Source organism: Ranitomeya imitator, chromosome 5 (genome assembly GCF_032444005.1).
Source record: "Ranitomeya imitator isolate aRanImi1 chromosome 5, aRanImi1.pri, whole genome shotgun sequence".
Taxonomy (NCBI): domain Eukaryota; kingdom Metazoa; phylum Chordata; class Amphibia; order Anura; family Dendrobatidae; genus Ranitomeya; species Ranitomeya imitator.
The window spans coordinates 171439213-171463543 of NC_091286.1; the positions used below are offsets into that span (position 1 = coordinate 171439213).

Here is a 24331-nt window from a genome sequence, read left to right on the forward strand (position 1 = left end):
GATTCTGAGACTGTTTTTTCGTGACATATTGTACTTCATGTTAGTGGTAACATTTCTTCGATATTACTTGCGATTATTTATGAAAAACACGGAAATATGGCGAAAATTTTTAAAATTTAGCAATTTTCAAACTTTGTATTTTTATGCCCTTAAATCAGAGAGATATGTCACGAAAAATAGTTAATAAATAACATTTCCCACATGTCTACTTTACATCAGCACAATTTTGGAAACAACATTTTTTTGTGTTAGGGAGTTAAGGGTTAAAAGTTGACCAGCAATTTCTCATTTTTACAACACCATTTTTTTTTAGGGACCACATCACATTTGAAGTCATTTTGAGGGGTCTATATGATAGAAAATAACCAAGTGTGACACCATTCTAAAAACTGCACCCCTCAAGGTTCTCAAAACCACATTCAAGAAGTTTATTAACCCTTTACGTGCTTCACAGGAACTGAAACAATGTGGAAGGAAAAAAATGAACATTTAACTTTCTTTTGCAAACATTTTAATTCAGAACTTATTTTCACATGTGTAAAAACAGAAATGTAACCATAAATTTTGTTATGCAATTTCTCCTGAATACGCCAATACCCCATATGTGGGGGTAAACCACTTTTTGGGCGCACCGCAGAGCTTGGAAGAGAAGGAGCGCCGTTTGACTTTTTCAATGCAGAATTGGCTGGAATTGAGATCGGACGCCGTGTCACGTTTAGAGAGCCCCTGATGTGCCTAAACAGTGGAAACTCCCCACAAGTGACACCATTTTGGAAACTAGACCCCTTAGGGTATGTGTCCACGTTCAGGATTGCATCAGGATTTGGTCAGGATTTTATGTCAGTATTTGTAAGCCAAAACCAGGAGTGGCTGATAAATACAGAAGTGGTGCATATGTTTCTATTATACTTTTCCTCTAATTGTTCCACTCCTGGTTTTGGCTTACAAATACTGACATAAAATCCTGATGCAATCCTGAACGTGGACACATACCCTTAAGGAACTTATCTAGATGTGTGGTGAACACTTTAAACCCCCAGGTGCTTCACAGAAGTTTATAATGCAGAGTCGTGAAAATAAAAAAAATAAAATTTTTTTCCACAGAATAGATTTTGTAGCCCCCAAGTTTTTATTTTCACAAGGGTAACAGGAGAAATTGGACCCCAAAAGTTGTCCAATTTATCCCGAGTACGCTGATGCCCGATATGTGGGGGTAACCCACTGTTTGGGCGCACGGCAGAGCTCAGAAGGGAGGGAGCAACATTTGACTTTTTGAGCGCAAAAATGGCTGTTGTGTTTGGAGACCCCGTGATGTACCTAAACAGTGGAACCCCCCCCCCCCCCAATTCTAGCTCCAACCCTAACCCCAACACCCCCCTAACCCTAATCCCAACCCGATCCATAATCCTAATCACTAACCCTAACGATAATCACAACCCTTACCCCAAAACAACCCTAATGTCAACCCTAACCATAACCCTAATCAAAACCCTAAATCCAACACACCCCTAATCCTAATCTCAACCCTAACCTCAAACCTAACCCTAATCCCAATACACCCCTAACCTTAACCCTAATCCCAAACGTAACCCTAATACCAACCCTAATTCAAACCCTAATCCCAACTCTAACCCTAACTTTAGCCGCAACCCTATCCCTAACTTTAACCCTAAATTTAGCCCCAACCCTAAGGCTACTTTCACACTTGCGTCGTTTGGCATCCGTCGCAATCCGTCGTTTTGGACAAAAAACGGATCCTGCAAATGTGCCCGCAGGATGCGTTTTTTGCCCATAGACTTGTATTGCCGACGGATGGCCACACGTCGCGTCCGGCGTGCACTGGATCAGTTGTGTTTTGGCGGACTGTCGGCACAAAAAAAGTTCAATGTAACGTTTTTTGTACGTTGCGTCCGCCATTTCTGACCGCGCATGCGTGGCCGTAACTCCGCCCCCTCCTCCCCAGGACATAGATTAGGCAGCGGATGCGTTGAAATACTACACCCACTGCCCACGTTGTGCACAATTTTCACAACGTGCGTCGGTATGTCGGGCCGACGCATTGCGACGGCCCCGTACCGACGTAAGTGTGAAAGAACCCTAATCCTAAATTTAGCCCCAACCCTAGCCCTAATTTTAGCCCCAACTGCTCTTCTCCTGCCGGCCGATAGCGACAGATGGTGGGCGCACTGCGCATGCCCCCATTTTCTTTCCCCATGAAGACGCCAGCGGGCAGGAGAGGACGCAGGAGGACTTAGGGACACCGGTAAGTATGATAGGGTCCCCAAATCCCCCTATTTCTCTGTCCTCTGATGTGCGATCACATCAGAGGACAGAGAATTACACATTACTTTTTGTTTTTTGCGGTCGCCGGTAAACAGTTAATTACCGGCGATCGCAAAACAGGGGGGTCGGTAAAACCGACCCCGATCATGTTCTTTGGGTTCTCGGCTACCCCCGGCAGCCGAGACCCCAAAGACCCTCTCTGTGCCGGCCGGCGGGCACATTTTTTTGCCGGAAAAAGATAGCGGTGCCCATCGGGAGCAACAGGACCCCTTTTCTCTGTCCTCTGATGTGCGATCACATCGGAGGACAGAGAAATTAAAAGGGAAATCGCTTTTTTTTTTTTTGCGATCGCCGGTTAAGGGTTAATTACCGGCGATCGCAAAAGTGGGGTCGGTAAAACACCCCCGGAATCATATTCTCTGGGGTCTCGGCTACCCCCGGAGAAAATCGGACTCTGGGGGGGCGCCATTTACTTTTTCCACAGCGCCGTTAATTAACGGCGCTGTGGTTTAAGTACCCTTAACTGCTGCCATTAAAAGGCGTATCGGCAGTCGTTAAGGGGTTAAATCCCTCTGGCGCCCCTTGTGTTCACAGCAGAATGCTTGCGAGTCACAGGGCAAAATAAAAGAAAGTGGATTGGGTCCAAGTAGTGATTCAGCCAGTTTGTTAGGAAAACCCTTTAAGGGCTTTTATTTTTAGAAGAATTTACAGGTTTCATAGTGGGGTGAAAAACAAAAAAACCGTCAAAGCCCCCACCACCTGCGCACTGCAGTGCTTTGCTCTACCCTCCACAGGCCAGGGAAGTATGCCTGTGCAGGACCGCGATGCCGGGGAGCCTGTGTGGATAATGCAGGGTCGCGTCATCCACAAGAAGCAAGCAGGAGGGCGGCGATCATAAGAAGATGGGAGGCATTGGACCAAGATCAGCGACACCCATCGGATCGGACCGTCCCCCCAGGTGATTATAATAAAACTTATTTTTCAGTTCTTCCCGGTTGAGTTGGGGGCTTATATACAGCATTATAGAAGGCTGCAGATCACCACCTATCAGGGCTTGCCATATATCAGATGATCGGCCACAACTGCCGACAAGGTCCCTTTAAGAAGCGGGTGTCCTAGTAGTGGATAACTCTTCAAGTGTGCCCATTATTTTTTTTATTAGTGTATATAAAAAAAACATACTGAATAAACAAATATTAATAAGTATATGTAGTTATTGATGAAAAATGTGTAAATATTTAAATCTGATAAAATTATAGTGAAAGGTGAAATGTGGAGTGGTAAGTTTTAGAGCAAAGTGAGTAAAAATTGGTGAAACTCTGTATATGCAAAGGTTAAATAGATATAAAAGGATCCTAATATAAGCAGATGACAAAAGCAGCGGCCTAAAATCACAATTATTCAAATATGACATGAAGGCGTGCAGATTACCTAGCGTAAAATACAAACACACCTTTATAATTGACACAAACAAGGGTCACAAGTCCCCGACACTGCGCTCATGCTGCAGGCCCAAACCGGGCAATGCTCTCCTACGTGACTTGCTTGGGACCAGTCTGGATGGGGGCACAAATTGCTCAGTAGCCCAACACAGCGCATTGTGCAGCCCTCACCCATAGGACGGCGACACGGAACGGCCATACCGGCAAACACGGGGTAAATAGCTGCTGCCGCCCACACGGCGCTATTGGCTCCAACTGCTGAGAAATTGAGAGATTGCACAGTAAACGCCATTACTTGGAACAGAGCAGCCGCACTAAGAGCTCTGGACAGCCGTCAGCACGAGCAGAACTCCCGCCAACAGGAGGAGGACGGCCTCCATGACCAGTGCGGGCTGTTATTTATCACGGGGGAATAGCACGCAGCCGCCAACCAACGCACAATCTGGCCGGCGTAATGGCGTCACTACGTATTACAGAGGAGGGAAGTTCAGAAGTCACGTGATCGCCTTGTGCGCCAGAGGACCTCATTCTGGCTGTATTATGAAGGCTGGGACAAGAGACTAGTGGGCGTGGCAAAGAAACGGGGCGGGCCTGGTCTTATGGTGCTGTGCACTGCAGTTGGTTTTTCCTAATTCCTACCGAATGGATGATGGCCGCCGTCTTATCACCTGCCAGGCCTTCGTACGACAGTGACCCGGCCACTCCCGCCGCGCCTTCTATTAAGGTGAGGAGCACACCCTCCGCGTCCTCTGCAGCTCGTCCTGTAGTACCGAGTAATGGGAGACTCCAGGAGGCACGAGTGGGTGCTGGGGGGCTGCCAACGGCTCGGTACCGCCCACAGCTGCTGCATGTAGCCGGTACCGTCCTGGCCTAACGGCTTCACACTGACACCTTCGCTGCTCAGTGTTAACATCTCAGCATTTCACCAGTTCTCACTTTCATTCTTGTCAAATCCATCAAGTAAAGACTCAGTGAGTGTTCCCAGTGCTGCCCCTGAGGCTGCTCCCTCCATCAGGATACAGCAGAGTGTTATCTGTTCCCAGTGCTGCCCCTGAGGCTGCTCCCTCCATCAGGATACAGCAGAGTGTTATCTGTTCCCAGTGCTGCCCCTGAGGCTGCTCCCTCCATCAGGATACAGCAGAGTGTTATCTGTTCCCAGTGCTGCCCCTGAGGCTGCTCCCTCCATCAGGATACAGCAGAGTGTTATCTGTTCCCAGTGCTGCCCCTGAGGCTGCTCCCTCCATCAGGATACAGCAGAGTGTTATCTGTTCCCAGTGCTGCCCCTGAGGCTGCTCCCTCCATCAGGATACAGCAGAGTGTTATCTGTTCCCAGTGCTGCCCCTGAGGCTGCTCCCTCCATCAGGATACAGCAGTGTGTTATCTGTTCCCAGTGCTGCCCCTGAGGCTGCTCCCTCCATCAGGATACAGCAGAGTGTTATCTGTTCCCAGTGCTGCCCCTGAGGCTGCTCCCTCCATCAGGATACAGCAGAGTGTTATCTGTTCCCAGTGCTGCCCCTGAGGCTGCTCCCTCCATCAGGATACAGCAGAGTGTTATCTGTTCCCAAGTGCTGCCCCTGAGGCTGCTCCCTCCATCAGGATACAGCAGAGTGTTATCTGTTCCCAGTGCTGCCCCTGAGGCTGCTCCCTCCATCAGGATACAGCAGAGTGTTATCTGTTCCCAGTGCTGCCCCTGAGGCTGCTCCCTCCATCAGGATACAGCAGAGTGTTATCTGTTCCCAGTGCTGCCCCCTCCATCAGGATACAGCAGTGTGTTATCTGTTCCCAGTGCTGCCCCTGAGGTTGCTCCCTCCATCAGGATACAGCAGAGTGTTATCTGTTCCCAGTGCTGCCCCTGAGGCTGCTCCCTCCATCAGGATACAGCAGAGTGTTATCTGTTCCCAGTGCTGCCCCTGAGGTTGCTCCCTCCATCAGGATACAGCAGAGTGTTATCTGTTCCCAGTGCTGCCCCTGAGGCTGCTCCCTCCATCAGGATACAGCAGAGTGTTATCTGTTCCCAGTGCTGCCCCTGAGGCTGCTCCCTCCATCAGGATACAGCAGAGTGTTATCTGTTCCCAGTGCTGCCCCTGAGGCTGCTCCCTCCATCAGGATACAGCAGAGTGTTATCTGTTCCCAGTGCTGCTCCCTCCATCAGGATACAGCAGAGTGTTATCTGTTCCCAGTGCTGCTCCCTCCATCAGGATACAGCAGAGTGTTATCTGTTCCCAGTGCTGCCCCTGAGCCTGCTCCCTCCATCAGGATACAGCAGTGTGTTATCTGTTCCCAGTGCTGCCCCTGAGGCTGCTCCCTCCATCAGGATACAGCAGAGTGTTATCTGTTCCCAGTGCTGCCCCTGAGGCTGCTCCCTCCATCAGGATACAGCAGAGTGTTATCTGTTCCCAGTGCTGCTCCCTCCATCAGGATACAGCAGAGTGTTATCTGTTCCCAGTGCTGCCCCTGAGGTTGCTCCCTCCATCAGGATACAGCAGAGTGTTATCTGTTCCCAGTGCTGCCCCTGAGGCTGCTCCCTCCATCAGGATACAGCAGAGTGTTATCTGTTCCCAGTGCTGCTCCCTCCATCAGGATACAGCAGAGTGTTATCTGTTCCCAGTGCTGCTCCCTCCATCAGGATACAGCAGAGTGTTATCTGTTCCCAGTGCTGCCCCTGAGCCTGCTCCCTCCATCAGGATACAGCAGAGTGTTATCTGTTCCCAGTGCTGCCCCTGAGCCTGCTCCCTCCATCAGGATACAGCAGAGTGTTATCTGTTCCCAGTGCTGCCCCTGAGCCTGCTCCCTCCATCAGGATACAGCAGAGTGTTATCTGTTCCCAGTGCTGCCCCTGAGGCTGCTCCCTCCATCAGGATACAGCAGAGTGTTATCTGTTCCCAGTGCTGCCCCTGAGGTTGCTCCCTCCATCAGGATACAGCAGAGTGTTATCTGTTCCCAGTGCTGCCCCTGAGGCTGCTCCCTCCATCAGGATACAGCAGAGTGTTATCTGTTCCCAGTGCTGCCCCTGAGCCTGCTCCCTCCATCAGGATACAGCAGAGTGTTATCTGTTCCCAGTGCTGCCCCTGAGCCTGCTCCCTCCATCAGGATACAGCAGAGTGTTATCTGTTCCCAGTGCTGCCCCTGAGGCTGCTCCCTCCATCAGGATACAGCAGAGTGTTATCTGTTCCCAGTGCTGCCCCTGAGGTTGCTCCCTCCATCAGGATACAGCAGAGTGTTATCTGTTCCCAGTGCTGCCCCTGAGGCTGCTCCCTCCATCAGGATACAGCAGAGTGTTATCTGTTCCCAGTGCTGCCCCTGAGGCTTCTCCCTCCATCAGGATACAGCAGAGTGTTATCTGTTCCCAGTGCTGCCCCTGAGGCTGCTCCCTCCATCAGGATACAGCAGTGTGTTATCTGTTCCCAGTGCTGCCCCTGAGGCTGCTCCCTCCATCAGGATACAGCAGAGTGTTATCTGTTCCCAGTGCTGCCCCTGAGGCTGCTCCCTCCATCAGGATACAGCAGAGTGTTATCTGTTCCCAGTGCTGCTCCCTCCATCAGGATACAGCAGAGTGTTATCTGTTCCCAGTGCTGCTCCTGAGCCTGCTCCCTCCATCAGGATACAGCAGAGTGTTATCTGTTCCCAGTGCTGCCCCTGAGCCTGCTCCCTCCATCAGGATACAGCAGAGTGTTATCTGTTCCCAGTGCTGCCCCTGAGGCTGCTCCCTCCATCAGGATACAGCAGTGTTATCTGTTCCCAGTGCTGCCCCTGAGGCTGCTCCCTCCATCAGGATACAGCAGAGTGTTATCTGTTCCCAGTGCTGCCCCCTCCATCAGGATACAGCAGAGTGTTATCTGTTCCCAGTGCTGCCCCCTCCATCAGGATACAGCAGTGTTATCTGTTCCCAGTGCTGCCCCTGAGCCTGCTCACTCCATCAGGATACAGCAGTGTTATCTGTTCCTAGTGCTGCCCCTGAGGCTGCTCCCTCCATCAGGATACAGCAGAGTGTTATCTGTTCCCAGTGCTGCCCCCTCCATCAGGATACAGCAGAGTGTTATCTGTTCCCAGTGCTGCCCCTGAGGCTGCTCCCTCCATCAGGATACAGCAGAGTGTTATCTGTTCCCAGTGCTGCCCCTGAGGTTGCTCCCTCCATCAGGATACAGCAGTGTTATCTGTTCCCAGTGCTGCCCCTGAGGTTGCTCCCTCCATCAGGATACAGCAGTGTTATCTGTTCCCAGTGCTGCCCCTGAGCCTGCTCCCTCCATCAGGATACAGCAGAGTGTTATCTGTTCCCAGTGCTGCCCCTGAGCCTGCTCCCTCCATCAGGATACAGCAGAGTGTTATCTGTTCCCAGTGCTGCCCCTGAGGCTGCTCCCTCCATCAGGATACAGCAGAGTGTTATCTGTTCCCAGTGCTGCCCCCTCCATCAGGATACAGCAGAGTGTTATCTGTTCCCAGTGCTGCCCCTGAGGCTGCTCCCTCCATCACGATACAGCAATGTGTTATCTGTTCCCAGTGCTGCCCCTGAGGTTGCTCCCTCCATCAGGATACAGCAGAGTGTTATCTGTTCCCAGTGCTGCCCCTGAGGCTGCTCCCTCCATCAGGATACAGCAATGTGTTATCTGTTCCCAGTGCTGCCCCTGAGGTTGCTCCCTCCATCAGGATACAGCAGAGTGTTATCTGTTCCCAGTGCTGCCCCTGAGGCTGCTCCCTCCATCAGGATACAGCAGAGTGTTATCTGTTCCCAGTGCTGCCCCTGAGGCTGCTCCCTCCATCAGGATACAGCAGTGTGTTATCTGTTCCCAGTGCTGCCCCTGAGGCTGCTCCCTCCATCAGGATACAGCAATGTGTTATCTGTTCCCAGTGCTGCCCCTGAGGCTGCTCCCTCCATCAGGATACAGCAGTGTGTTATCTGTTCCCAGTGCTGCCCCTGAGGCTGCTCCCTCCATCAGGATACAGCAGTGTGTTATCTGTTCCCAGTGCTGCCCCTGAGGCTGCTCCCTCCATCAGGATACAGCAGTGTGTTATCTGTTCCCAGTGCTGCCCCTGAGGCTGCTCCCTCCATCAGGATACAGCAATGTGTTATCTGTTCCCAGTGCTGCCCCTGAGGTTGCTCCCTCCATCAGGATACAGCAGAGTGTTATCTGTTCCCAGTGCTGCCCCTGAGCCTGCTCCCTCCATCAGGATACAGCAGAGTGTTATCTGTTCCCAGTGCTGCCCCCTCCATCAGGATACAGCAGAGTGTTATCTGTTCCCAGTGCTGCCCCTGAGGCTGCTCCCTCCATCAGGATACAGCAGAGTGTTATCTGTTCCCAGTGCTGCCCCTGAGGCTGCTCCCTCCATCAGGATACAGCAGAGTGTTATCTGTTCCCAGTGCTGCTCCCTCCATCAGGATACAGCAGAGTGTTATCTGTTCCCAGTGCTGCCCCTGAGGCTGCTCCCTCCATCAGGATACAGCAGAGTGTTATCTGTTCCCAGTGCTGCCCCTGAGGTTGCTCCCTCCATCAGGATACAGCAGAGTGTTATCTGTTCCCAGTGCTGCCCCTGAGGCTGCTCCCTCCATCAGGATACAGCAATGTGTTATCTGTTCCCAGTGCTGCCCCTGAGGTTGCTCCCTCCATCAGGATACAGCAGAGTGTTATCTGTTCCCAGTGCTGCCCCTGAGGCTGCTCCCTCCATCAGGATACAGCAGAGTGTTATCTGTTCCCAGTGCTGCCCCTGAGGCTGCTCCCTCCATCAGTATTAAGCAGAGTGTTATCTGTTCCCAGTGCTGCCCCTGAGGCTGCTCCCTCCATCAGGATACAGCAGAGTGTTATCTGTTCCCAGTGCTGCCCCTGAGGCTGCTCCCTCCATCAGGATACAGCAGAGTGTTATCTGTTCCCATTGCTGCCCCTGAGGCTGCTCCCTCCATCAGGATACAGCAGAGTGTTATCTGTTCCCAGTGCTGCCCCTGAGGCTGCTCCCTCCATCAGGATACAGCAGTGTGTTATCTGTTCCCAGTGCTGCCCCTGAGGCTGCTCCCTCCATCAGGATACAGCAGTGTTATCTGTTCCCAGTGCTGCCCCTGAGGCTGCTCCCTCCATCAGGATACAGCAGTGTGTTATCTGTTCCCAGTGCTGCCCCTGAGGCTGCTCCCTCCATCAGGATACAGCAGTGTGTTATCTGTTCCCAGTGCTGCCCCTGAGGCTGCTCCCTCCATCAGGATACAGCAGTGTTATCTGTTCCCAGTGCTGCCCCTGAGGCTGCTCCCTCCATCAGGATACAGCAGTGTGTTATCTGTTCCCAGTGCTGCCCCTGAGGCTGCTCCCTCCATCAGGATACAGCAGTGTGTTATCTGTTCCCAGTGCTGCCCCTGAGGCTGCTCCCTCCATCAGGATACAGCAGTGTTATCTGTTCCCAGTGCTGCCCCTGAGGCTGCTCCCTCCATCAGGATACAGCAGTGTGTTATCTGTTCCCAGTGCTACCCCTGAGGCTGCGCTCCCTCCATCAGGATTCAGCAGTGTGTTATCTGTTCCCAGTGCTGCCCCTGAGGCTGCGCTCCCACCATCAGGATACAGCAGTGTGTTGGATGCAGTGTGTTATCTGTTCCGAGTGCTGCCCCTGAGGCTGCGCTCCCACCATCAGGATACAGCAGTGTGGTATCTGTTCCCAGTGCTGCCCCTGAGGCTGCGCTCCCACCATCAGGATACAGCAGTGTATTATCTGTTCCCAGTGCTGCCCTTGAGGCTGCACTCCCACCATCAGGATACAGCAGAGTGTTATCTGTTCCCAGTGCTGCCCCTGAGGCTGCTCCCTCCATCAGGATACAGCAGTGTGTTATCTGTTCCCAGTGCTGCCCCTGAGGCTGCTCCCTCCATCAGGATACAGCAGAGTGTTATCTGTTCCCAGTGCTGCCCCTGAGGCTGCTCCCTCCATCAGGATACAGCAGAGTGTTATCTGTTCCCATTGCTGCCCCTGAGGCTGCTCCCTCCATCAGGATACAGCAGAGTGTTATCTGTTCCCAGTGCTGCCCCTGAGGCTGCTCCCTCCATCAGGATACAGCAGTGTGTTATCTGTTCCCAGTGCTGCCCCTGAGGTTGCTCCCTCCATCAGGATACAGCAGTGTTATCTGTTCCCAGTGCTGCCCCTGAGCCTGCTCCCTCCATCAGGATACAGCAGAGTGTTATCTGTTCCCAGTGCTGCCCCTGAGCCTGCTCCCTCCATCAGGATACAGCAGTGTGTTATCTGTTCCCAGTGCTGCCCCTGAGGCTGCTCCCTCCATCAGGATACAGCAGTGTGTTATCTGTTCCCAGTGCTACCCCTGAGGCTGCGCTCCCTCCATCAGGATTCAGCAGTGTGTTATCTGTTCCCAGTGCTGCCCCTGAGGCTGCGCTCCCACCATCAGGATACAGCAGTGTGTTGGATGCAGTGTGTTATCTGTTCCGAGTGCTGCCCCTGAGGCTGCGCTCCCACCATCAGGATACAGCAGTGTGGTATCTGTTCCCAGTGCTGCCCCTGAGGCTGCGCTCCCACCATCAGGATACAGCAGTGTATTATCTGTTCCCAGTGCTGCCCTTGAGGCTGCACTCCCACCATCAGGATACAGCAGAGTGTTATCTGTTCCCAGTGCTGCCCCTGAGGCTGCTCCCTCCATCAGGATACAGCAGTGTGTTATCTGTTCCCAGTGCTGCCCCTGAGGCTGCTCCCTCCATCAGGATACAGCAGTGTGTTATCTGTTCCCAGTGCTGCCCCTGAGGCTGCTCCCTCCATCAGGATACAGCAGTGTGTTATCTGTTCCCAGTGCTACCCCTGAGGCTGCGCTCCCTCCATCAGGATTCAGCAGTGTGTTATCTGTTCCCAGTGCTGCCCCTGAGGCTGCGCTCCCACCATCAGGATACAGCAGTGTGTTGGATGCAGTGTGTTATCTGTTCCGAGTGCTGCCCCTGAGGCTGCGCTCCCACCATCAGGATACAGCAGTGTGGTATCTGTTCCCAGTGCTGCCCCTGAGGCTGCGCTCCCACCATCAGGATACAGCAGTGTATTATCTGTTCCCAGTGCTGCCCTTGAGGCTGCACTCCCACCATCAGGATACAGCAGTGTGTTATCTGTTCCCAGTGCTGCCCCTGAGGCTGCGCTCCCACCATCAGGATACAGCAGTGTGTTATTGTAGCGATGGCCGGGGACCACCACTGTGCAGGAAGACTACTGTACACAAGATGAGGTGCAAACAACAAAGGGTAGGTTTATTAGAAGGCAAGGAATGAGGAATATGCAAACGGGTTTACAATAGCAAGAGAAAATGTACATGTGTAATCTTTCCTTTAAAATAGCACGGTGTTACAACTATTACAGACCCAGAATATGTCTCACAAGCAAGTTTAACCAATTAACAAATAACGATGCTACTCTATGTATATCCTCCCTGGCCTTTACTAAGCAGGCCACACGGCTCCCGTGTACTGGCTACTGAAGCCTACACTAGCCCCTAACAGGTGCACCAAACAGGAACAGACTCACGGTGATGTTGGGGACTCAGGTCCAGTCCCAGGGGGCTCTCAGAAGTCCAGTATGATGGTGTGCATGACTCTGTCAGCTCTGAAACGTGGTCTTCTCCTTGCTTCTGGATCTTAGGTATGCTCCTGGAAACTGTAAGTCCCTTTCTCAGTATCTTCTTGGCTTCACAAACTAGCACAGGACAGCCACCTTTGCTGTATCCGAAAAAGTCTTGCAAAGTTCACAAGTAAACTTCCCAAGTTGTGGGACCTTTCTTGTAGAAAACAGCACACAGTTCTCTCTCTGTAGCAGCTTCAGTTCACACACAGTTCAGGCTCAACTCCTCCCCTCATCCTAGGGCATTTTATCTTCACCGTCTAACAGAGGGAAGCAGGACATTCCATCGTACCAGACAAGGGGGTGCTGTCTCTTAAAGTGGCAGCGTGTTACTGTCCATAACAACACTACCCCCTTACATGCCTCCCTTCTTAATGATGGTTGTCCTCGACCATCACAGAATCAAGCGTGAAGCGTAATGAAGGAACGTGCAATGTGGAACAGTGCCTATAGAGGAGGCAACAAAGGTGTAAAAACAGACAGAGCACACTGTTCTACATATCGGACTGGTGGAACCCCTGCATTAGACCTCTGGGATCTCCGAAGCTCTTGGCTGTCAGGCAAGGCTTGACTATCTTCCAGAGGAACACTTGTTGCAGGAGACATTGTGAGCTCTTGTCTGGTCTCGTCCTCGCATGGCGGTACTGGTACATCCATGGGATTACCGTCTCTGTGCGGCTGAGGACCCCCTACTGTGTCAGGGACGGTCCACCACTCATCGATTTCAGCATCAGGCATGACAGATTCAGGAAGTGGAGTGGCACCTTCAGGCGACAATGGCGTAGAACAGACCTCAGACCGGCAAGGCCGCAGCATATTTCTGTGAAGTACTCTAGGGGCGGATGCCCCATTCTCAATCTGTACCTTGTAGACTGGACCGTTAGCATACACTCGCTCGATAAATTTGTACGGCTGTACTTCCCATCTCTCACTTAGTTTTCCCTTAGGGCGTTTCTCTCTGACTAATACTCGGTCTCCAGGTTGGAGTGGTAACTCTTGAGTCGGTTTGCGGCCCGTATGTACTTTTTCTTGCAGTTGCTGACCCGCCAACCGCCGTATCGTTTGCAATCGTTGCCGATGCTCTTTTACCCATGAGGCGACAGTTCACTACATCAGCTCCTCTGGCTGTTCCAAATTCAGCTCAATGATCTCTCGTCCAGCTCTTCCAAACAACAGTAGATGGGGGGTACAACCCTTGGTGGAGTGGACCCAATTGTTGTAGGTCCAGACCAATTCTGGCAGACAGTCTGGCCAACACGCCTTCTTATCCTCCTCCAACGTTCTCAGCATTTGAAGTAAGGTTCTGTTGAAGCGTTCACAAGCTCCGTTGCCTTGAGGGTGGTAAAGGGTGGTCTGGGACCGCTCGATGCCATACATGCGATACAATTCTTCCATCACCTTGCCTTGGAAACATGCGCCTTGGTCGGAGTGGATGCGCTTTGGGCACCCATACACCCGGATGAAGTCTTGATAGATGACTCGCGCCGCCGATTCCTCTGGTCTCTAGTTGGAGTGACTACTGCAAACTTAGAGAAATGATCGGTCATCACCAAACAGTATTGTAGCCCCTGGGCCGAGTGTCCCACGAGGAGATAGTCGATCATCAAGACTTCTAGCGGTTCCTTAGTTTGTATGGTCTGGATGAGTGCCCTCTGTTCAGTACTCTTAATGTGGTCACATACTCGACATTGCCGGCAAACCTCTTCCACCACAAGCTCCAACCGGGGGTAGTACACATACCGCTGTAACCATTGGTAGGTCTTCGTGGGGCCGAAGTGCGCTCCGAATTCGTGGGCTTCTTTAGCTACTTCTTGAGCTGTTCTTCCTGGGATGACCACTTGCCACCTAACTTCCATATCTTTTGGCTGTTGCCTCTTACGATATAGCACTGACTCTCGCACCTCCAGTCTATCCCACTGATGTAACACACTCCTCATTTCAGAGTCCAGGTCATCTCGCTCTTGTTTGCCAGACTTCCGCTTTTGTGTTACCCACCATTTCATCTGTCTCAGCCCTTCATCTTCATCCTGAACGTGTCTCCATTCCTCATTGGTTCTCCCCAGGGACCGGGGTAATGCGCAGGCCTCCCTTCTTGACTGGTTTGCAACCATTGGGGCTCAAACGTGCGAAAGTATGGGGTTTCCTCCTCTTCGAGTTGCTCATCAAGATCCCCCACTGAAGTCTCCACAGTCACTCTTGACAGACCATCAGCATTTGCGTTTTCGGTAGCAGGGCGATAACAGATGGTAAAGTCGAACTTGGTTAGGCGAGCCACTCACCGTTGTTCTAAGGCCCCCAATTTAGCATTCTCAAGGTGGGCCAGGGGATTATTGTCTGTTCGAACTTGAATCTTGGCACCTGTCAGGAAGCCTGCAAACTTTTCTGTCATGGCCCACACCAGGGCCAGGAGCTCTAACCGGACGGAGCTGTAATTGTGAGGGTTTCTTTCACTGTCTCGCAGGGACCTGCTGGCATACCCGATGACTCTCTCATGTCCATCCTGTATCTGAGAAAGTACTGCACCGAGTCCATGAACGCTACCATCTGTGTACAACAGGAACGGTTGATCGAAGTCTGCGTAGGCCAAAATAGGGGCTGAAGTAAGGGCATTCTTTATAGCCTGAAAGGCCTCGTCTTGTTCCTGTGCCCAGGGGATGCGCTGGGTCTTCGGCACTCCAGCGGTCCCCCTCAGCAACTCATTGAGAGGACCCGCCACCTTTGCGAAGTCTTTAACGAACCGGCGGTAGTACCCAGCGAGTCCCAGGAATGCCTGGAGTTCTCTCACTGTTCGAGGGACTGGCCACTTCTGGATAGCAGCCACTTTTTCTGGCGAGGGTAGAACTCCATCTGGTGACACTATGTGGCCCAGGTACTCGATCTCTCTCTTGAAGAGGTGGCACTTCTTTGGCTTCACCTTCAGGTTATGAGCCCGCAGTCTTCCGAGTACCTGTCCAAGCCGGGCAAGGTGTTCTTCGAATGAAGCCGAAAACACAATGATGTCATCCAGATAGATCAGGGTAGCCTCAAAATTTAAATCTCCCAAACACTTTTCCATCAGCCGTTGAAATGTGCTTGGAGCATTGGAGAGCCCGAAAGGCATCCGGTTAAACTCGAACAGCCCCATAGGGAGGATGAAGGCAGTTTTCTCCTTGTCTTTCTCTGCCATGGCTACTTGCCAGTATCCACTTGCCAGGTCCAGGGTGGAGAAGTACTTGGCTTTCCCCACTGCTGTCAAGGATTCCTCGATGTGGGGCAACGGATAAGAGTCTCGAACAGTGCAGGCATTGAGTTTCCTGTAATCTACACAGAACCGGATGGTCCCATCCTTTTTCTTGACGAGCACCACCGGGGCTGCCCAAGGGCTCTGACTACTCTGCACCAGTCCTGAATCCAGCATCTGCCTCAGTAATGTTTTCACCTCTTGATACATCTTGGGCGGGATCTGCCAGTATCATTTTCGAATTGGACGAGCTTCCCCAGTCGGTATCTCATACGTGATGGCTTCAGTACAGCCGAAATCTTCGGCGTGACGGGCGAATGCGGCCTGATTTTCCCACAGCATAGTTTCTATTGCTTGCAGACGCTCAGGGCCCAGAGCCTTCACATCCACTTCCATTTGATCAAGGATGACCCGTCCACTCCACTCCGGGGATGGCGTCTCTTTGTCCCCCGCAGCAACTGCTAGGGTCCACCCCACGCCTTTCGGTGATAAAGACCTCTTCTGACTCACCACTTCACCCTTATGTAGGTACACCAGGGCCAGATCTGTCCCTCGTGGCAAGGTGACCTCCCCGGGGCCCACGTTCAAAGCTCTTATGGGGACATGTTCTCGTTGGACCACAGCTATCGTACAGGCTATCATGACTTCTTGGTCCACTCCTCCGCCTACCACAGGCTGAACAACCACTTCCAACCCGTCAAGGTTGCGGTGAGTCCCCACTGGAAGGTATACTATAGTTTCTCGCCCAGGAGGTAGGATTACAGGTTCTTTACCAGGAGCCCTGATGACCCCTACCGTCTGATAAGATGGCACACTCTTCTGCGTCCCACAGATGCGGATCAGTCGTTGAAGGGCTTCTTGAGTAGGCTTATGTGTAGTAGCCTTCTTCCAATATCCATGTCCCCGTTTGGTAAACATAATCTGATCGAGTTCACGTAGGATGTTCATTCCCAGTACTACAGGCACATCTTCCTTGATGGGACCAGGGACTAGCAGGATCCCTTTTCTCCCAACGTCTTGCCCACAGATTTTAATATTTATCCACACGACCCCTGTGACCGGGATGGATTGTTGGTTGGCAGCAAACAACCGGATCAATGTCTCTCTTTCTGGCTTGGCCAGGTCCTGGAAATGCTGCTTGAAATACGCTTCTGGCATCGTTGTCACTTGTGACCCGGTATCTATCAGGCAATCTACTAGAACCCCTTTGAATTCAGCACGTAGGATGGGGCTCCCAGCAATCAAGTGTTCGTTATGATATGGAGTGGCCTCTCTCCTCGCCTCCCCCGCAGAGTGCCGCACTACTGCGGGGGTTGGTAGTTTAACGGCGGCTTCCGCTGGCCTTGAGTATAGTTCCGACAGTCTCTGGCAAGGTGCCTCCTTCCTCCACATTCCCAGCATTGGATGCCTCCTCCTCGCCGGGGGGGTACCTCGAGCCTGTCGTCGTGCCTCCGATGCCCGACGGGAGGGGGCTTGCTGACCAACGCTCTGTCCGACAAGAGAGAGATTATGAATCCCACCTTTGCCCGCTCAGTGGGAAAACGTGCAGCCAGAAGCTCGAGGTGTATACCACACTGGCTCACGAAACCCCTACAGGACTTACTGTCCCCTGAGTATCTCTCAGGCAAAGGGAGGTGAGATAGGGTCGGAACAGAGGTGGCATTGGGTAATGCTGCTGCAGCCACGCTAGCAGCCTGAACAGCTATTATGGTAACATCCACTGCCGAGGTTGCACGCTCAAGAGACGCCAACCGGCCCTCCAGCAGCTGGATGTACCCCTGCAATCGCTGTTCAGCCGCCATTACTTAGCCAGATCCTGGCGCTAATATACTGTTAGGGCTAGCGGGACGCACCGAGTAATAGGTAGATGGCTACAAGGTGCGTTCGCAGCCCGGGATCCACCGTGCAGAGATATCTGCTGCTAAGTAAAGGCGGATGGACTCTGAGCTCACACGTGGGTTAGGCTTCACCCCGTGTGAACTGGTAGCGAACTCTGTTGCCTCACAGAGTCGCGCTGTACACGGAACTAATGCCCTAACTAGGCTAATTGCCCCCACTGACGCTAGCTGCCTGCCTGAGTGTAGAGTCCCAATGCTAACAGCTTCACACCACATAGAACTGAGTGGTATAGTATCCACTGGCATAGGCCAAAACACATTTGATATTAGCGCATGGCCGTGCGGTCATGCGAGCCTTAAATAGCTGCAGCACGTACAGGACCCTTCAAAGAAGGACCAATGGAATTGCTGCAGTACCTGAGCATGTGACCCTAGATTTCTACTGAGAGATCTTGCCCTGGGCATGCTCAGTGTGTGCAAAGCAGGACTTAGATCCAGAAAAGCCTGCTCGCCGCAGATCAGTGCAGGGTACAATAGCAGAGCCTGGAGAGGCAGTAGTAACCCTATGCACAGCATCAGTCCCAGTGAGACGCTGGGAGCGACGTCTCCGCTGATCAGGCTGCACTGTGGCCGATGCAGAATGGGAGACCGCAGCAGACACGGATCGAGATTCCTCCTGTGCAGCAGAGGAAACTAGACTCCTAACACACTTAACCTACTGATGTCTCAATTTTACTTTTATTGGTATCTTTTTTTATTTTGGAAATTTACCAGTAGCTGCTACTTTTTGCACCCTAGGCTTATACTCGAGTCATTAAGTTTTCCCAGTTTTTTGGTGGCAAAATTAGGGGGGGTCGGCTTATACTCGAGTATATACGGTATATGGCCTGATGAGACGAAGATAGATCTCTATCACCAAAAAGGTTTAAGCGGTATGTGTGGAGAAAACCAGGCACTTCTCATCACCTGCCCAATACAATCCCAACAGTGAAACATGGTGGTGGCAGCATCATGTTATGGGAGTGTTTTTCAGCTACAGGGACAGGACGACTGGTTATCATTGAAGGAAACATGAATGTGGCAGAGTACAGAGATATCCTGGATGAAAACCTCTTCCAGAGTGCTCTGGACCTCAGACTTGGCCGATGGTTCACCTTCCAACAAGTCAATGGCCCTAAGCATATACGAGGGGCGATCCAAAAGTAATGATAATCAATACTAAACACAATGAATATAGTCAAAATTTTTTTTTATTTTTCTACATAGTCTCCTAACAAGTCTATACATTTAGTCCATCTCTTTTCTAAACTTAGAATTCCCTTTGAAAAAAATTCTTGATCTTGACCCTCAAAAAAATCCCCAACAGTGGTTATCATGTCGCTATTGTCGTCAAATTTCTTGCCCCGGAGGTGTTCCTTGAGCCGAGGAAAGAGAAAGAAGTCACTATGAGCCGGCGTGTTATCTTGGTGAAACAGCACTCCAGCCCGCAGTTTGCTGCGCCTTTTCTCCTTGATAGCCTCCCGCAATCTTCTTATTTGTTCTGCGTAGTAGGAGCCCGTAATAGTGGCTCCCTTCTCCAAATAGTCCACCATAATAATTCCTTCAGCGTCCCAAAAAATGGACGCCATAACCTTCCCTGCTGAGCTTGACACTTTGAATTTCTTCGGCATCGGTTCGTCGGCTCGTTTCCATGTCATCAATTGATGTCTAGTTTCGGGATCAAAGTGGTTGATCCAGGTCTCGTCAATTTTCAAAAAACGTGACAAAATATTTTCCTTGTCTGCTTGGAACTTTTCGAGATTTGCTATTGAAATGTCAGCTCGTTTCTTCTTTTGTTCGTCGGTTAACATTTTTGGCACCCAACGCGCGGAGACCTTTCTCATATGCAATTCTTTTGCAAGGATTCTTTGAATACTGCCATATGAGATCCCTATAACCTCAGCTACATGCCTGATGGTCACTCTTCAATCTGCCAATACAACTTCAACTTTTTTCACGTTTTCTTCATTGAGGGACTTGGATGGGCGTCCTTCACGATGTTCATCTTCCGTCGATGTTCTTCCCAGCTTAAATTCCTTGGCCCAGCGTGCAACTGTGGAATATGGAGGAGAAGAGTCCCCCAATGTTTCCACCAAGTCGCTGTGTATGTCTTTGGTAGTCATTTTTTTCAAGCAGAAGTATTTGATGATAGCTCTGAGCTCGTTTTTTTCCATTTTGATGTTCACTCCTCGGCAGTTCATAATCAAATGAATGTAGCTCCTGGGAATCGTGGTCTATTTAAGTGTTTTTTTTTTTCCTGGACTAGTGGGTACCTAAGAAGGAAGAAAACATTTTATTAATTTTTGTGTGCAATAGAAATAACCGATTATCATTACTTTTGGATCGCCCCTCGTAGCTAAAATAACAAACGAGTGGCTTCAGAACAACTGTGACCATTCTTGACTTGCCCTGCAAGAGCCCTGACCTAAACGCAATTGAGCATCTCTGGAGAGACCTGAAAATGGTTGTCCACCAACGTTCACCATCCAGCCTGACGGAACTAGAGAGGATCTGCAAGGAAGAATGGCAGAGGATCCCCAAATCCAGGTGTGAAAAACTTGTTGTATCATTCCCAAGAAGACTCATGGCTGTACTAGCTCAAAAGGGTGCTTCAACTCATTACTTAGCAAAGGGTCTGAATACTTATGACCATGTGATATTTCAGTTTTTCTTTTTTAATAAAATGCAAACATTTCTACATTTTTTTTTTTTTTTTTCAGTCAAGATGGGGGTGCAGAGTGTACATTAATGAGAAGAGAAACTAACATTTTTGAATTTACCTAATGGCTGCAATGAAACTGACAAATTTAAAGGGGTCTGAATATTTTCATACCCACTGTATGTGATAGAAGATACCATTCTAAAAACTGCACCTCTCAAGGTGCTCAAAACCACGTTGAAGTTTATTAACCCTTCAAGTGCTTCACAGGAATTAATGAAATGTGGAAGGAAAAAAATGAACATTTACGGTACTTGTTTTTACTTTAGACCAACTTTTTTTTTTTCATTGAACCCCCAAATTTGTTGTGCTATATCTCATGAGCATAAAGATATGGGGAAAAACCAGTTTGGGTGCAGGGCTTAAAAGGAGCGCTATTTGAGGTTTGAATTTACAGTAGCGACCTAAAGTGTTGCATTTTTTTAAAAAGTATTATTAATTCTCTCTGGTTGTTGTGATGCCATTTTCCTGGTAATGAATTGAATGTGTTTGAGGTTATCATGCAAGACCTTCATTTAAGAAAAAAAAAATGCTTTTAACATATAGGTATAGTAATTTAAAGGGAGCCTGTCACCCCCAAAATCGAAGATGAGCTAAGCCCACCGGCATCAGGGGCTTATCTACAGCATTCTGTAATGCTGTAGATAAGCCCCCGATGTATCCTGAAACATGAGAAAAAGAGGTTAGGTTATACTCACCCAGGGGCAGTCCCGCTGCGTACCGGTCCGATGGGTGTCGCGGTCCGGTCCAATGGGCGTCGCGGTCCGGTCCGGGGTCTCCCATCTTCTTACGATGACGTCCTCTTCTTGTCTTCACGCTGAGGCTCCGGCGCAAGCGTACTTTGCCTTGTTGAGGGCAGAGCAAAGTACTGCAGTGCGCAGGCGCCGTAAAGGTCAGAGAGGCCCGCGCCTGTGCACTGCAGTACTTTGCTCTGCCCTCAACAGAGCAGACAAAGTACGCCTGCGATGGAGCCTCAGCGTGGAGACAAGAAGAGAACGTCATCCTATGAAGATGGGAGGCCCCGGACCGCGATGCCCATTGGATTGGACCGCCCAGGTGAGTATAATCTAACCTCTTTTTCTCATCTCTAAGGATACATCGGGGGCTTATTTACAGCATTACAGAATGCTGTTGATAAGCCCCTGCTGCCGGTGGGCTTATCTCACCGTCGCTTTTGGGGGTGACGGGTTCCCTTTAAAGAAAACTGACTGCCAATTGTTTTGCACAAACTATTTATTAATCACAGCATATAGAGTAATTCATTGTACCCAATGCCTTAACTTAGTATTTTGTAGCATAACTTATAAGTTCTTGCTTTAATTGCTAAACTACTCCGACGGGGCATTGAAGCCACTAGGGTATTCAAGACATCATGAAGTATCTTGCTCCAGTTCATTTCCAAATCTCAAACAAATCATCTTTGATATGGTTGCGGGCCCCAACTTGTCTCCCCAACTCACAAAGGTGCTCTATAGGGTTTAAATCAGGTGATGGCAACAGGCAAACTTTTTTTTTTTTTTGCTAACCAGTTTTTTACTAAATTGGATGTGTCATTAGGATCATGGTCTTGCTGGAATTTCCAACCTCTGCCTGCTCTTGTTACAATGTGGCAGCATTATTCTCCAGTATATTCTTGTACATGGTAGCATTCATGTTTCCCTCAATTGTACGCAGAGGGCCAATGGCAGATGCAGAAAAGCAGCCCCAAACCAAGATATTGCCACCACCAGTATTCTAGAATATGCATGTCCACGTAGTGTATTGCCCAGCCACGTAGTGTATTGCCCAGCCACGTAGTGGATTGCCCAGCCACGTAGTGGATTGCCCAGCCACGTAGTGGATTGCCCAGCCACGTAGTGGATTGCCCAGCCACGTAGTGGATTGCCCAGCCACGTAGTGGATTGCCCAGCCACGTAGTGGATTGCCCAGCCACGTAGTGGATTGCCCAGCCACGTAGTGGATTGCCCAGCCACGTAGTATACAGCACAGAGCCATGTAGTATATTGGCCAGTCACGTAGTATATTGCCCAGCTACGTAGTATATTGTCCAGCCAGGTTTGTCACAGGTGAAAAAATAAACATATACTCACCTTTCCGAAGGCCCCTTGTAGTCCACGGCAGCTTGCAGTCCCACGGTTGGTATCAGAGCGCAGGACCTGTGATGAAGTCGCGGTCACATGACCGTGACGTCATGGCAGGTCCTTCTGCCATACCATCTTTGCCACCGGAAACTGCAGCGGAAGATGGCGGCCGGCGGGAGCGGCTCAGCGGACTACGGAGGGTGAGTATAGCAGGTTTTATTTTTTTTTTTAAATTATTTTTAACATTACATTTTTTACTATTGATGCCACATAGGCAGCGTCAATAGTAAAAAGTTGGGGACACACAGGGTTAATGGCGGCGGTAACGGAGTGCGTTACCCGCGGCATAATGCGGTCTGTTATCGCCGGCATTAACCCTGTGTTAGCTTTGACCGGAGGGGAGTATGCGGACGACAGGCACTGACTGCGGGGAGTAAGGAGCGGCCATTTTCTTCCGGACTGTGCCCGTCGCTGATTGGTTGCGGCAGCCATGACAGGCAGCTGGTGAGACAAAGCAGCGAATGAATAACCGTGACAGACAGAAGGACATACGGAAGTGACCCATAGACAATTATATAGTAGATGCATACCATCACTAACTAAACAGATTGAACTTGGATTCATTCGACCACAACACCTTAGACCAATCTGTCTAATTCCATTGGCTGTGTTCTTTGACAAACTCAAGTCGGACCTTCCGGTTCTTTGCGGAGATTAAAGGCTTCTTGACTGGATCTCATGCATTTAACTTTATTGCTCTTAGCTGTCGCATCACAGTTTTGCGACTCCCTTTGACCCCATATTCTGCTTTTATTTTGTGTGATATCTGTGCATCACTTTTACGGCAATCAGTTACTGACTTTCTTAATAATGTGATCCACTTTGGAGGAAGTTTTCCATGGTTGTCCACTTCTAGGGTTGTCATCTAGTCCATATCCTTTTTCTTTCTTTATTATACATGACCCTTGACTCTGAGAGCAGATGAATTCCATAGCTACCCATTTTTAGCTTCTGCCTGTCTTCACTCTCAGAATAATAAGCTTCCTGACATCTGGTGATAAATTTGTCTTTGCCATGTGTTAGCCTAAAAACAGACAGACACATACACACTCTCTCTCTTTTGACTACCCAAAAATTCTACTACACATGACAAAATATTCAAAACATTTGGCCCTGCAAATATCAAAAACTAACACAGAGGGATAAAACCATTTCAAACACAATTTGCATCCTTACAGCTGACAACCATTTGCTTCCGGATTACTAAAATCAACAGGAAAATGGCATCACCTCAACCAGACAGAAGTAATCAGACTGGAATAATTTGCGAATGCCATGTCGCGTTTGCAGAGCCCCTGATGTGCCTTAACAGTGGAAACCCCCCCACAAGTGACACCATTTTATAAACTAGACCCCCCACAAAGAACTTATATAGATGTGTGGTGAGCATCTTGTACCCCCAGGTGCTTCACAAAAGTTGATAGCATTGAGCTGTGAAAATAAGTCACATTTTTACCACAAAAAATGTTTTTTAGCCCCAAATTTAGCATTTTCACAAGGGTAACAGAAGAAATTCCACAGCTAGTTTTGGGGTCCATTTTCTCCTGAGTACGCATATACCCCATATGTGGTTAAAAACTACTGTATGGGCACACGACAGGGCTCAGAAAGGAAGTGGTAAAGTTTTGGAACACAGACCTCGATGGAATAGTGAGCTTGTGTCATGTCACGTTTGGAAAGCCCCTGATATGCCTAAAAAAGTGGACAACTCCCACTAGTGATCCCGTATTGGAAACTAGACCCCTCCAAGGAATTTAGATGTGTGGTGAGAACTTTGAACCCACAGGTACTTCACAGAATCTTACAATATTTAGTAGTGAAAGTAAAAAATATATATTTTTCTCACAAAAATGCTTCTTCATTTTCACATAGATAGCAGGAGAACATGGACCCCAAAAATGTGGTTGAAAACTACTGGCAGAACCCCTGAGGTGTCAGAGCAGCAGAATGTGATCGCGTTGCTCCGAGGGTCTCCTACCTCCTCCCTTCAGGCCCCGGATCCAATATGGCCACGGGGCTGCTTCCGGGTCCTGCAGGGAGGTGGCTTGCAAGCGCCTGCTCAGAGCAAGCACTTGCAA

At 50.1% G+C, this 24331-nt stretch overlaps 1 protein-coding gene and 1 long non-coding RNA gene across 6 annotated transcripts in view; one reads left to right on the forward strand and one right to left on the reverse strand.

Annotated features, from left to right (window-relative positions):
• LOC138681649 (uncharacterized) overlaps positions 1–4150 on the reverse strand; it is a 58280-nt gene extending 54130 nt beyond the window's left edge. The window contains exon 1 of one of the 2 annotated variants that reach the window (XR_011321948.1): positions 3737–4150. This is a non-coding gene — a long non-coding RNA (uncharacterized lncRNA). The remainder of the gene's footprint in view (positions 1–3736) is intronic. The other variant, XR_011321949.1, reaches the window with a different exon arrangement.
• Positions 4151–4204: 54 nt separating this feature from the next.
• The window catches only part of PHF10 (PHD finger protein 10), a 307704-nt gene continuing 287577 nt past the window's right edge, over positions 4205–24331 (forward strand). Inside the window, exon 1 of one of the 4 annotated variants that reach the window (XM_069769324.1) lies at positions 4205–4449. In XM_069769324.1, coding sequence (XP_069625425.1) covers positions 4372–4449 — 78 coding nt within the window. In that variant the 5' untranslated portion in view covers positions 4205–4371. The remainder of the gene's footprint in view (positions 4450–24331) is intronic. The other 3 variants (XM_069769323.1, XM_069769325.1, XM_069769322.1) reach the window with 3 other exon arrangements.